General features: G+C 41.5%; 1 protein-coding gene across 1 annotated transcript in view; it reads right to left on the bottom strand.

Annotated features, from left to right (window-relative positions):
• Positions 1-14383, bottom strand: part of JCAD (junctional cadherin 5 associated) — a 159911-nt gene that overhangs the window by 57399 nt on the left and 88129 nt on the right. Inside the window, exon 2 of the mRNA XM_089668660.1 lies at positions 8011-8372. Coding sequence (XP_089524786.1) covers positions 8011-8309 — 299 coding nt within the window. The 5' untranslated portion in view covers positions 8310-8372. The remainder of the gene's footprint in view (positions 1-8010; positions 8373-14383) is intronic.

Raw genomic sequence — 14383 nt, 5'->3', positions numbered from 1 at the left:
GGGTGTATATTAATGTGGTCAGCTGCTGAAGTACTTCCTCATTCTACTGTTTTCCCTTCCTATAGGATGTGTACCAGGAAGTCACAAAGTAGTTTTCTTTAGAAGAAACTGGAGGCTGAGATAGGGCCTGCCCTAGAATATAGGGAAAGCTTTTTCTTTTCTCCAAAAATATTAATGGTATATTGGTGCACAGGAAAGCTGGAATTTAGAAAAAAAGGTGAACTTATTAAGGGTATTTCTACAATATAACTAGTATAATTACCTAAATTTGTCTTGATATCAGCCTTTTGTGATCTCCTGGACTGAATTCTGGGAGAGGTAGGGGCAGCAGCAGGAGCCAAACAGGTATGCAGCATGCAAATAATCTATAAATATTTTGGATGTTTGGTAGCAATGTGTGCTCACCATTATTCCTCAGTAAAATGATGTTTAAACAAAAGGTGAGTTTTACTGATTAGTACCGGTCATACTTCTCTTGTGGGTCACAAGAGTGCACTTACTTATGCTCTCCTGTAATCCAGAATCAGCCGACATAGATAGAGGGCACATAGCCACACATACACATACATACATACATACATAGCCATACACACACACATAGCCACACCAGGCTCTGGGAGAGTCCTGACCATATTGTTGGAATCCACCCAGATGCCTGATCATAGCTGGCTCAAACTCTCAGCACACTGCTGACTGCCTGAGCCAGCTGCTCCTACCGCCTCTACAGCCTGGTGCTCCAGTGAGTACTGGAGGAACAGAGCAAAGAGCAGATCAGAGGTCACATGATCTTTGAGGATCATGGGCTTAGAGTCAACGGGGGCCATCTGTGGCATCAGACTGATGCAGCATCATGGAGGTGATGACACCGGCTGCATGCATATATATAGTTATATAGTTAGTCTACTGAAAAAAAGACAAAAGTCCATCCAGTTCAACCATTAAAAAAAAAAAGTTATAAACCTTTACCCACAGTTTATCCAGAGGAAGGCAAAAAAACCCAGCAAAGCATGATCCAATTTGCTCCTACAGGGAACAAAAATTCCTTCCTGATCCCCTGAGAGGCAATCGGATATTCCCTGGATCAACTTTACCTATAAATGTTAGTATCCAGTTATATTCTGTGTATCTAGGAAAGAATCCAGGCCTTTTTTAAAGCAATCCACTGAGCTGGCCAGAACCAATTCTTGAGGGAGTCTATTCCACATTTTCACAGCTCTCACTGTGAAGAAACCTTTCCATGTTTGGAGATTACATTTCTTTTCCTCCAGACATAAAGAGCGCCCCCTTGTCCTCTGTGATGACCTCAGGGTGAATAACTCTACACCGAGTTCACTATTTGAACTACTGATGTATTTATACATGTTGATCATATCCCCCCTTAATCTCCTCTTCTCAAGAGATAATAAATTCAGTTCCTCTAATCTTTCCTCATAGCTGAGCTCCTCCATGCCTTGTATCAGTTTGGTTGCCCTTCTCTGCATTTTCTCCAGTTCCCCAATGTTCTTTTTGTGAATTGGTGCCCAAAACTGAACTGCATATTCCAGATGAGGTATTTAACGCCGATCAGTCACATATATGTGCCTATAAGTAAACAGTTTACTGTGCTGAGAGCACGCTCACTGCACACTCACTGCACGCTCCCAGCACAGTAACTAAATTGTAACAGAAAGCTCCAAATGCTTATTTGCTATTGGGAGTTTTTGTGACCGCTGTGTCAGCCAATTGCAGCGGTCACATTATCCGAATGCCTGTCTCCACCTCCCAGCATATCAATCCTCTTAATGGGTCGGGAGGCGGCAGCAGGAAGGGGTTAACATGCTTTATTTTTACTCAGATCACACAATCTGCAATGGTTACTGTGGTGTTGACTACTCACAGAAACTCGTGTCACAAAAAAGGCTGCTTGGGTACAATCGTAGGCTGAAATCTGCGACAACAAAATGACACAGGCGCTACCCTGAAAAGAAAACAGTTTTACACATACCCATCCATCTACCTGTTTGCTAATACGTAGCGCTGTAGCAGAGCTTCCAGTGCAGATCTGATTCCATACATCTATGTGACCCCCTGGCTGCTGTGGTTCCTCCTGCTGACCCCTTACATCACTTTTAAACTCTGCAGTGACTAGGGGGTCAGCGGGAGGAACCACAGTGGCCAGTGGCAGGTTTTTATATTAGGCAGTATCTTGGCTCTCCTTTTGTGTGTTTCAGGTTTTCCCCTTGCTGTATCCAGGGAGGATTTCAGCTATCACTAGACAGATCAGCTAGCTGCCTGTCAATCTTTGATTGGACTTTTGGAGAGAAACCTTGTCATCCAACTGGGATTCTCACTCACCTTAGCAGTGTTTTGCCACGTTTTTTTTCACGATTGCGTTTCTTAGCATTTTTTAAACCCCCCCAAAATTTTTTTTGCTAAAAAAAAGGTCCAAAAATGCAGGTTTACCATGATTTACCGCGTTGTGCAGCATAAGAGCATTTTTACAGCTAAAAAACTCCTCCAGAAACCCACTAATTCTGGGGGTTTTTTTCAGCCAAAAAACATCCCTGACAAAAAACGTTGATTACAGTCTATATGTGCATGGACATATAGGATAACATGCTGGGGAGTTTACTGGCTGTAAAAAAAACATCAAAAGACAAAAACAGCCGCTGTAAAAACGTCCAGTGTGCATGAGGACTTAAATATCTTCTCCTTGAGGTGTTTGCCAACAGACAGATCTTCAGTCAAGACAAGCTCACTCACCACGGCTATCCTTTTTGGGGGTATTATCGCCCCTTTTCTGTGGATGGACAGTGTGATTAAAGGCTTTACAGTGATTGAAAACCTGAGACTTGAAATATGAACAAAGCATATTCCTCTATAGCATGCACTTTTCTTAATTCACAGTGTAATTTCTGCCTGTTGCCTCGTTCCTCTGCTATCTGCATGAATCACTTCAGAAAAGTTTTCCTGATACCAGGAGGTAAAACGGTGACAGGGGAGGGAGCTTCAGCACACAACTTGTGATTTACAGCCTTGGCTCTGTTCCTGTGTGCTGTGTAGAGGAGGGTGTGGCCTTTCTTTCCAATCAGCTTTCAGAGCTTCCCTCACTGAGATCTGCAGTGTGTAATTTCAGCTCCCTGTCCCCTATTTTCTGGACGCTCATACAAGCTTTATAATTTCTGTACTTTGAAGAGATGTAAAGAAGACAGCAGATAAACAGATACAGTACAATTTATGTAGGAGGATTTATTTAATCTCTGTATATCACCTGAGACCACTCACTTTACTGGGTATATGTAACAATCACTTTAATGGACTGAGTTTGATATTTATTTGAAAAACATTTTTTGTTTGTTTATGGTCATAAAGTTTAACCACTTGCCCACCGCCCTGTAGTAGAACTACTGTATATATATATATATATATATATATATATATATACGAGATTTGCATTTCTGGGTAGGAGGAGCACACACGCCCACCTACTCGCGCTGCCATTGGCGGTTACAGACATCAATCACTGGGTCTCGGCCAGAGGCACCCAGCGATTGTCAGGGAAAGCTTACAGGGAAGAGACCTGTGTGTAAACAACACAGGTCTCTCTCCTGCCAGCAAAGAGTAGTAAAACACACACAGTACATGATGTAAAACAGCACACAGTTAACCCTTTGATTGTCACAGATGTTAACCCCTTCCTGCCCAGCATCATTAGTACAGTGTCAGTGCTTTTTATTGGCACTGGTCACTGTATTAGTGTCATTGGGATGTCAGTGGTAGTTAGTCAGTTCCCTCCCAGATATGTTGCTGATCACCATTACTAGTATAAAAACAATAAAAATAAAAATTCCAGTATATATACCGCCATTTTTAGATGCTATAACGTTCGCGTAAAGCAATTAATTTACACGTATTGGGAATTTTTCTAGCAAAGACATGTAGCAGATTACATTTTGGCCTAAATTTATGATGAAATTTGATTTTTAAAATTTTTTCCTGAACGTGTTTAATAGCAAAATGTTAAAAATATAGTTTTTTTTCCAAAACTGTCGGTCTTTTTTAGTTTATAGCGCAAAAAATAAAAAACACACGGGAGAGCAAATACCGAAAGAAAGCTCTATTTGTGGAAAAAAGGACATAAATTTAATTTGGGTGCAGCGTTGCATGACCGCGCAATTGTCAGTTAAAGTATCGCAAAAAATGGCCTGGTCAGGAAGGGGGGTAAATTCTCTGGAGGGCAAGGGGTTAAAGAAAGTTTATTGAGTTATGTATATGCTTTTAACCCCAATAAAGGACAAAGGCCTAATAATTTCCGAGATGGTTTGTCTTTTGTTGTCTCATTTAGTGAACTTTTCTTTTTCAGATGGTTGGCTGTTATTTGATTAAAGGAGTGCTTATGGGGTCTGCAATCCAATGTATATAGCTGCTTTCTTTTTAGGCCTGTGTAGGTTTTTCTGACCCCCTGGTAGGGTGGGCTGTTTTATTGATCCACCTCACTTTAAGGAGAACACTGGGCAACAGCTAAAACATTGATCAAATATACACATGAGAAATGCCAAATGATTTTTGCTTTTATTTAGACAGTAGTGCTGTATAGATATCTTCCACACTGCTTGCTTTAATGGGCAGGCAACCAGCAGCATTACACTGCTAATAAACCTTCCATTGAGTAGGCACACCTAATAAACTGCCCCTCCAGGCCTCAGCATTGTGGGTGTTACATTTAGAAAGTTTCTAGCATGTTGAACAATTGCTCTTGCCTAGCACTCTTCCTTTATCCTCCTAGAAAAGAGAACCCCCCTCCCCCTACCTACTATCCTCTGGTCCCACTGTCAAAGGTCACACCAGCATGGGTAAAGAGTGATGGGAGGCTCGCTCCTTTTGCAGTCATAGTAGGGGTGAAAGGATGTCTTGGCACTTATCAAGCATACCAGATACCTAAGAACGTAAACTTCATTAATTAAAACAGTATTAAACCCCAAACAAACATTTTTATATTGCATATTATAATTCTTAGATGTGATGGTTGCAGTAGTTTTCTTTTTCAGGCTTTTTTCCCCCCGTATGTTTACCTGAGGATACAGCCAGTAAGTTTGTTATTTTTCAACTTCCTTTAGCAGACCAAGCTGGCCAGCAAAATGTGCAATTGGAGGGTTGAGATAAACCATTAAAGCTAACAGGGGTGCCTACAATGGTCATCTTTTATTCATTTAAAACCTTTTAAAAAGTAAAAACAACAGTTAATTTTAAAAACTATTAGCTTGTGTTTGGGTTTAATTTTTTATTCAAGTCCACTTAAATCTGCTAGTGCATCTAACACTATCCTCTCCCGAGGGGACAATGTTACTGTGTAAGGGTGTCTCCCTTGCTCCCCAGTAAAGTGAAGACACCCTAAGACAAGAAGTATGTTACTGGACTGATCATCATGTAAAAACAAAGAAAAAGCCTAAAAAGGGAAATTAACCACCACACTTAAAGTATCCCTTAGATTGTAAGCTCTAACGATCCGGGCCCTCTGCTTCCTCTTGTACCAATTGCATTATAACTGTAATGTCTACCTTCATTTTGTAAGCGCTGTGCAAACTGTTGGCGCTATATAAATCCTGTATAATAATAATAATACCTAAAGGCAAAACTTTTTTTTTCTTTTAGTTTTCAATAGAGTAGAAATGGAATAGAACCCCTGTCAGTTTTTATTGCTGTCTGTGTCCCTGTTAGGGAGATTCTCCCTCTCTATTTGTCCTGTTTACCATTATCAAAGAAAGTTAAAGTAAAAGAAAATCCCTAATATTGGGTTGTCCCCAGAAAAGTAATAGAGGGGCATCTTCCAATGGTGACACTAGTTCTGGTGACATTACAGGGATTTCTGCTCATTTCCTGTTTGGCTATGGGACACAGAGGGCGAAAAAAAAATTGGCAAGTGTTGTAACCCTCCATTGCTCTATCCAAAATAAAAAAAAAAAGGTTTGGCCTATAGTTCTACTTCAAGCCCTGGTTCACACTGATGCGGTGCGGAATGTGCAGTGTTTTCAGTGCGAATTCCGCACCACATCACAATCGCACCCCTTTCATGCGAACCTTTGCGGGTGTGTATGTTAACAACACCCCCACATCGTTCACAAAATGCGGTGCGATGTGCAGAATCGGATCGCATAGGTGTGAATACCCATGTGATCTGATTTTAGTGCGGGTGCAGTGCGAATAGAGCCATACAAAATGTATGGCTCTAATCGCACCGCATACAAATCGCATGTCATTTGTACAGGAATGCGGTGCGGTTCTTGTGCAAATCACATGGTATTTACTGCACCGCTGGAGTGTGAACATAGGCTAAAGCTATATTAAACCCAAACCAAAATTTAATAAATTGCAGCATTCCAGATTTTAGATGTGATGGCTGCATTTGTTTTCTTTTTTTTTTTAGGTAACACAGTTATACACCTCCTGTATCAGAGAGCCCCTGCTCTGGATGGAGGAGCACAGAGACACCTTTGCACAGCAGCATTGTTAGTCTGGGGAGAGGTTAGTGAGGAGATGTACTAGAAGACATAGATACACTAACAAATGAAACCAAACCCCAGCTAACATTTTATAAACAGTTACAGTGACACTTTGTTTTTCCTTTCGCGATAAAGATTTTAAATAAATAAAATAACTGTAAACACCCTTGTCAGTGTTAAATGACTTTCTCAACCCTCTAACTGCTACATCTGCAGACTTAGGCTGGCCATATATTATAAAACTTTCTTGAGAATTTTGCTTTAGATTTACTAAAAGCCATTTAATATGAGGTCAAACCTAAATAACACTTTCAATTGTATCCAATTAGGGAGGCCCTTGCACTACATAGTTCAAAGTAAATCTAAAGGAAATTGGGCAGAAAATTGTGTAGTGTATAGTATATTTGCCATATCACTAGGGCAAATAAAGGAAAGAAAGCTTAAAAAAGAAAACCAACACAGCCATCACATCTTAGGCTGGCATACATTATACAATTTTCTTGATAATTTTGCTTTAGATTGACCAAAAACCATATAATATGAGGTCAAACCTAAACAACACTTTCAATTGTATCCAATTAGGCAGGTCCTTGCACTACATAGTTGAAGGTAAATCAAAAGGAAATTGGGCAGAAATTGAACAGAAAATTGTATAGTGTATGGCCAGCCTTAGTATCCAATCATGGCCTTTACCAAGCTGTATTGCTTTAACTGCAGGGAGCAAAAGTAACTTGTCAAGACCTGTCTTTGATATGTGTCAGGGAGGTTGATTCGAAAAATGACTAAACAGAATTTACATTTTAGACAGTTTACAGAAAATTTTCTCAACTGTTTTTTTTTTTTATTTTTTTCCTTACACACAGTTTAAATAAAATTTTCAAAATGTGTTTCTTAGGGCCATTAAGACTTGCTGTCCCAGGGTGGTATATGAACACATGTGCGAGAATTGGTAATCTGCAATATACGTAATAACTATTTGATTTTTAGTTTAATGCTGCGTTAAGAATCGGTACGTTGCAACATATTACATTACAAAATTGGGTTTAATACTGCTTTAAAAAAAAAAAATCACATACAGTCCCTACAAAAATAAATTATTACAGAAATGTCTTGTTTTAGTTATTTATTTTACAGACTCAACAGGAAAGGTCAGATGTCTCAATCCTCATCAGGCATACCCGGTGCCTAATAATCTAAATTTCATTGGAATAAACATAACGTCCCTACAAAAAGAAAATTATTAATGAAATACTCTGCGTCTTATTTTAGTTATTTATTTTACAGAATCATCTATACCCTAAGCACCCTGAAATTAATCTACCGCGTACAAATGAACGAATTCGCTTCCGGGAGTGCAAACCCTTCCGATAATTTAACGAGCACCATCACGGTATAGCCGTTCCTAAATATAGTAGCCTCTGCAAAAGGAGAGTTAGCATGAAAAAAATGACAAAAATGCTAACACAAGAGAAGGGCTGCACAGTGGCGCACTGTTTTACCATGCGATGGGAAATGTAGGTTAGGCACATACCCCACTTCTGATGTAGGACATGAGTCCGAGGACTGATTGCTCCTGGGATAGCCTGCGGCAGAGATCTGTCTTCTCTTGTTCACACAATTTTTTTCATGGTCATCGAAGAGGCCCTTGGTCTGTGTTGGGTTTGCAGCAACAAGCTCTGAGTCAGGCTGAAAACCATTCAAGATCCCATTGCCAGCCCTGCTGTCTGGTGCTTCGTGTTGGTAGCCGTCAGTCCTGTGCTGATATGAGGCGAGCGTGCTCTTAGACACTTTATACCCATGAGAAACTAGGAGGTCCTCCACGCTGAACATGCTGTGTTTCCTGGAGGAACTGCTATGCCGGGGCAAACCTTACTTTCAAAGGGTCTTTCATCACTGAAAGGAAGAAGAGTAAAATAAATATCACTCAGCACGTGTTACATGCTGGTTTAAGAATCCAGCACTCTGCAAACTTTTTTTTTTTTTTTCATGACAGACTTTGTTAAGTTACCTAATGTTAAATTATATGCAGATGCTTTGATGACTAATGTGAAGTCCTGGCCAAGAAAGGGCCTGTCTGTGCAGCCGCAGCGGGGATGAGATTAGGCTGCTGACTCTGCTTATTTTAGAAGGTGCCTTGGAACCGGGAAAGAGTTTAGGAAATGGTAAGGCTTCATGCACACCGGGGCTCTTCTAAACGCTTGTCTCCTAGCAGGAGTAAAGTCGCTTCAAAAACGTGACTAAGCCGTGGTTTTACAAAACGCATTTAGACGTTTATTCATTTCGTTGGCAGAATATTGATTTATTCTGGCCACTGACATCAAAAGCTGCTCAAGCACTAAATACGGCTAGGGTTAATTCGCGTTTACATGCATTTACCCGCATTGTGGCGCGTGAGGCGTTTTTTTTTTCTGCCAAAACGCACTCTTAAATGCACAAGTGCTGGATTTTTTTTCTGCCTCTAAATGCCCCTACCTCTAAACTCCTGTAAATGCCTATGTGTGCATGGGCATATACGAAAACCACTTCTACGCCGCTTATAGCAGAAATACTGCTACAGAGCGGCACTGGTGCGCACAATCACGTATATATACATGATTTTGCAGTTTTGGGTAGGGGGTGCGTGCGCAGTCTCGGCTGTCAATCACTGGGTCCCGGTCGGTGATTCCCCACCAGCACACTGCGATCTCCGAGGATTTCCAACGGGGGAGAGACCTATATGTAAACAATACAGATCTCTCCCGTCAGCTCCAGCACACTGCTTTGTATGACTCTGCATAGCAGAGCCATACAAAGCAGTGTGCTTACAGTGAAACACAGCACACAGCCTCATAATAAAATGGCACATAGTTAACCCTCAGCTGTCAATCACCGGGTCCCTGCCGGTGATTTCTCGCCGGCACCTGATGATCGCCGAGTTTTTCCGACGGGGGAAAGACCTGTGTATAAACAACACAGATCTCTCCCCTGTAAGTTCCTGCACACCGCTTTGTATGGCTCTGCATAGCATAGATACATACCATATAATAGCCATGCATAGCAGAGCCATATAAAGCAGTGTACTTACAGTGAAACACAGCCTCATAGTAAAACAGCACACAGTTAACCCTTTGATCTCCCCACGTTACCCTCTTCCTGTCCAATGCCATTAGTACAGTGTCAGTGCTTTTTATTAGTAGTGATCACTGTATTGGTGTCACTGGGGAAGTCAGTGACAGTCAGTTCCCTCCAGTGTCAGAATGCCCGCCGCAGTCCCGCTATAAGTCGCTGATCGCCGTTATTACTAGTAAAAAAATTTTTTTAAAAAATCCAGTATATATACCGCCAATTGTAAACACTTTAACTTTCAAGTTCAACCAATTAATTTACATGTATTTGGATTTTTTCTAGCAAAGACATGTAGCAGAATACATTCTGGCCTAAATGTATGATGACATTTGATTTTTTTAATTTTTTACTGGACGTGTTTAATAGCAAAAAGTTAAAAATATAGGTTTTTTTTCAAAACTGTTGGTCTTTTTTTGTTTATAGCGCAAAAAATAAAAAAAACACACAGGCGATCAAATACCACCGAAAGAAAGCTCTATTTGTGGGAAAAAAGGACATAAATTTCATTTGGGTGCAGCGTTGCATGACCGCGCAATTGTCAGTTAAAGTAACGCAGCGCTGTATTGCAAAAAATGGCCTGGTCAGGAAGGGGGTAAATCCTCTGGAGGGTAAGTGGTTAATTTAGCAAACTAGCTCTTCAGAGTTGGACGCGGAGTTCCCCTTTTCCTTTTTCTTTTTCTTTGAAGTATTCCTTATTCCTCGATCATTCACTCCCTACCCCCTCCCTTCCTGAGTGACAGATGGTGAGGGGTCAACCACAGGCTAGGCATTCCTAATTTGGTGCTGGTCACCTACGTTCTGATAAGGCCAGCATTTCTCAGAGAATTGGGAAGCACTGACCCAAAACTGTGCAGGCCCACACATCATAAAACTGACCAGCAGTAATTGAACATTCCTCAGGTCAACTGTATGTTTCATATCATGGAGTATGAAGCTGTTAGTTTAATTCAGAGTTCCCCTGACCCCTCCCGACACAGCGTAGTCAGAGCAACCCCCCTTTCAGAGGGATTTTTAAAAAGGACAGGCTGCAAGCCTGAAAGTTTAAGTTTTTAACACATCTCAGCTGAACATCGTAACAAAAGGAGATCAAAGAATCATCCTGCTCTGCAACTTGGATCTGCAAAACAAGGCATATGGGCAAGTAACTTAACCCTGTAACTTCCTTCCTATTATCTCTTTGCTGTACCTTTATATACATATATATATATATTTTTTCGTGACATCTCTTTGTAAATATTTTATTGCACCTGTTTGACTCTTTTAGTAATAAATCTTTCTGAAAGTGTTAAACTGTTTTTTAGCACTTACTTGCAATTCACGAATTCCTGCCTTTGAAGAGACGCTACTGTTTGTTATATCTCTGTATAGCAGGTCCGTGCTCTATAGATCAATATTTCAGTCATTATAGTGTATATTTGATAACGGGAGTTTCCCAGTCTCCTTTAAAAGTGGTGGTGGCAGTAGAGGGTTAGTTGCGTAATTAACCGGACCCAGTAACAAGCGCATTCAGGCTGCAGGCACCGATTGTAGCCCATTAGCTGGACAATCGCTGTGCAGGGTGCAGCTGGGTGGGGCCATGTTACGCACGTCACACCGCGGTTTTAGATCGGCCGGTCCTTCGGTCATGAGTTTGGTGAGAAGGTCTGGGGTCTGACACCGTGGGCATGACGTATTACTGTTAGTCGCGGTCGTGCGACTGTCGCATGTTGGTGGCGGTGGCCGTGCGATCGTGACAGTTAACATGGGGGGAAATTTAGGGGCAGAAAAAAAAAAGCTCAGACACCTGTAAAAGCAGCGTTTTTGAGCTCAAGTGTGCAAGAGGCCTAAATGTCTAAAAAAAACGGAATAAAAGGATGACATGACATTACACAAGAGTTGCATGGGACAGACTTGGAGCTTCTGTATCACAACAAAATCAAAGCTGATTGTACACCAGAGTTAGGGCTCATTCACAGGGGTGCTGTAGCCCATAAAGTGTGAATGAGTGCATTGTCTATGCGGCTGCAAATGCATTCAGGCAGCCTATGTTACGTTATGGGGACAAAGTGGCTGAACGGACACAGCAAATAGAATCAAACATGCTAGATTTATAAGATCTAGACCTAAAAGTTAACAAAAAAAAACAAAAAAAACAACCCCTCCACCCAAAAAAAACAACAAAAAATGGGCAGACTTGATGGAACACTTTTTCTTTTTCTGACATCACTTTTTTATGTTTCTATGTTTCAGCTGCATGTCCTAATTTGACAGGCGTGAAGGCAGGTGCGGGACCCCGAACTCTATGCCTGTAAAAGTAGGACTTGTGTTCCTACAGCCACTGCAACCCCTAAGGCCCCATTCACAATCATTATAGATTATAGAATTCTTTGTATTCATTGAGAAAACAATAAGTGCTCTCTGAATGGCGCTCATGACCCCCTGTGTTCACTAAACAGCAAGACATGTGACAGATCCCAGAAGACTACGGGGCTATTCACAAAGCTAAGCACTTCTTGCGCATGCGCAGTGGGCACCCAACTGTGAAGCCGCAAGCTGTCACAGCTGGGTGCCCACACTTAAGATGCCGGTGCCAGGGAGAGAAGGCGGCCGGCGAAACCAGCGGTGGTGAGGACACTGCGGGACCGAGGGACAGGTAAGTGGCTGTATTTTAAAAGTCAGCAGCTACAGTTTTTGTAACTGCTGACTTTTTTTTTTCATCTGGGAATCCGCTTATCATAGACACATAAAAAAGTGACAACTGAAAAAGACCAAGTGGTCCATCGAGTCTGCCCTTTTTTTTGGGGGGGGGGGGGGGTTGTGTTTTTTTGTTTGTTTTGGTGTTTTTTTGGCTTTTATTTGTTTTGTTTTTTCTTCATTTTTTGTTAACTCAGTAAAACAGTACTTTCTGAGATTAGTTTTGAACTTTCCTCCAGTTAGTTCCAAGTCACACCCCTGTGTTCTTGATTTTGGTTTCATGTTAAAAATCCTGCCCTCCTGAAACTTATTCACCCCCTTGATATATTTAACCGCCTCCCGCTCACCATATAAGAAAATGACAGGCGGGCAGCGGTTCTCTCGTTCTGGGAGGACGTCATATGACGCCCTCCCACTCTAACTGCGCATGCGTGCCATGGCGATCGGAGGTGCTCTGTGTCCCTGGGACACAGCGGATCACCGATCAGAGTAAAGAGCCAATGACGTCAGCTCTGTCATGTGATCAGCTGTGTCCAATCACAGCTTATCGCATGTAAACAAGGAAATGCCAGTTATTGGCAGTCCTCTCCTCGTGCTGACAGGTTAAAGGTTTCAATCATGTCTCCACTTTCCCTTCTTTCCTCCAGACTGTACATTTTAAGTTCCTAAAGTTGTTCTTGATCTGTTTGTTGTCTGTTTGTTTGTTACCCGTCTCTGGACTCATTCAATCCTATCAAAATCTTTTTGTGAGTGAGGTCTCCAAAACTGGACACAGTATTCTAAATCAGGTCTAACTAAAGATCTATATAGGGGGATCGGAACCTCCTTCCTTCTGCTGGTGACCCCTCTAGTGAAGCATCCTAGAATTCTATTCACTTTCCCCACAGCCTGGCCACACTGTTTGCTCATTTTGCAATCATCCCCCCAAGTGCTTTTCCTCTGAAGTGCTGGCCGACAGTGTACCCCCAATGTTGTATTCTCTCAAGGGATACTTTTTCCCTACTTTTGCATTATTTTACATTTAGAAACATTGAACTACAATTTCCACTTTTTTGACCAGTCTTCCACCAATGCCAAATCATGTTCCATATTACAAACACCTCCAGGGATATCAACCCTATTGCGCACCTTTGCGTCATCAGAAAAAAAAACATACCTTACCCAACAAACCGTTAGTTGTATCACTTACATATAGATTAAATAGAACTGAATCTAGTACAGAGCCTTGTGTTACACCACTAGTGACTGGTCTCTTTTCTGAGTGAACCCCATTTACAACCATACTCTGGTATCTATCCTTTAGCCAGCTGCACATCCACTGATTTTTTTATTTAATATTTAGAATTTTTTTAAATTAGAAATAGTTAAAATAATTACAGAACCATCATTCGTATACAGAAAGGGAAGGGATAATGTAAATTAAACAGTGTATGTTTAGTATCACTTTACATGTACAACAAACACATGCTATTTCATGTCCTCAAAACCTCCAACCTACAGTATCACCTACCTGGAGGATAAAAGTTGTTTAATGCCTATTACCTTCTTAAAGGTCTAGCTACAGGGAACCAAGTATAGCTGGGGGGTATGTACATGTAAAAGTGGATGGTGGAGGTTAAGTAGCTTCTGTCAAAGGCTACATTCAAACAAAACCTGCCAGACAGTGGGGGTACCTGAACACAGATCCCATCGTTTGACTGCAGCATGTGATGACCTCCCTCTTGCTATAGCTATGCTTTGTTGCTGGCAGCTGAACACAGCCAACAGCAGTCAATAGGTATTGCCCATTTTAACATTAGTTTAGGTCAGTGGTCTCCAAACTGCAGCCCTTTGCCTGCTTTTATCCTAACCTTGGGTCACTATTTCATCCACTGACTCTGATGATAGGGCACAATTCCTCCCAATGACACCAAAGATAGGGCACAATTCCTCCCAATGACAACAAAGATAGGGCACAATTCCTCCCAATGACACCAACAATGGAGCATAGTTCCTTCCTAGAACACCAATGATGGGGCACAACTCCTCCCAATGAGAGTTTGGAGACCTCTGGTTTAGGTGTTAGGTTGGAAGGGGAAAAGTTGTGTCTGTTGTGTAGTTAAAGCTGAACTCCAGACAAACAAATA

Source organism: Staurois parvus, unplaced genomic scaffold (genome assembly GCF_062004578.1).
Source record: "Staurois parvus isolate SC_StPar_1 unplaced genomic scaffold, SC_StPar_1.0 ptg000061l, whole genome shotgun sequence".
Lineage (NCBI taxonomy): Eukaryota > Metazoa > Chordata > Amphibia > Anura > Ranidae > Staurois > Staurois parvus.
The sequence above is the reverse complement of the archived record's forward strand: the minus strand, read 5'-3'. Positions and strand labels throughout refer to the sequence as shown.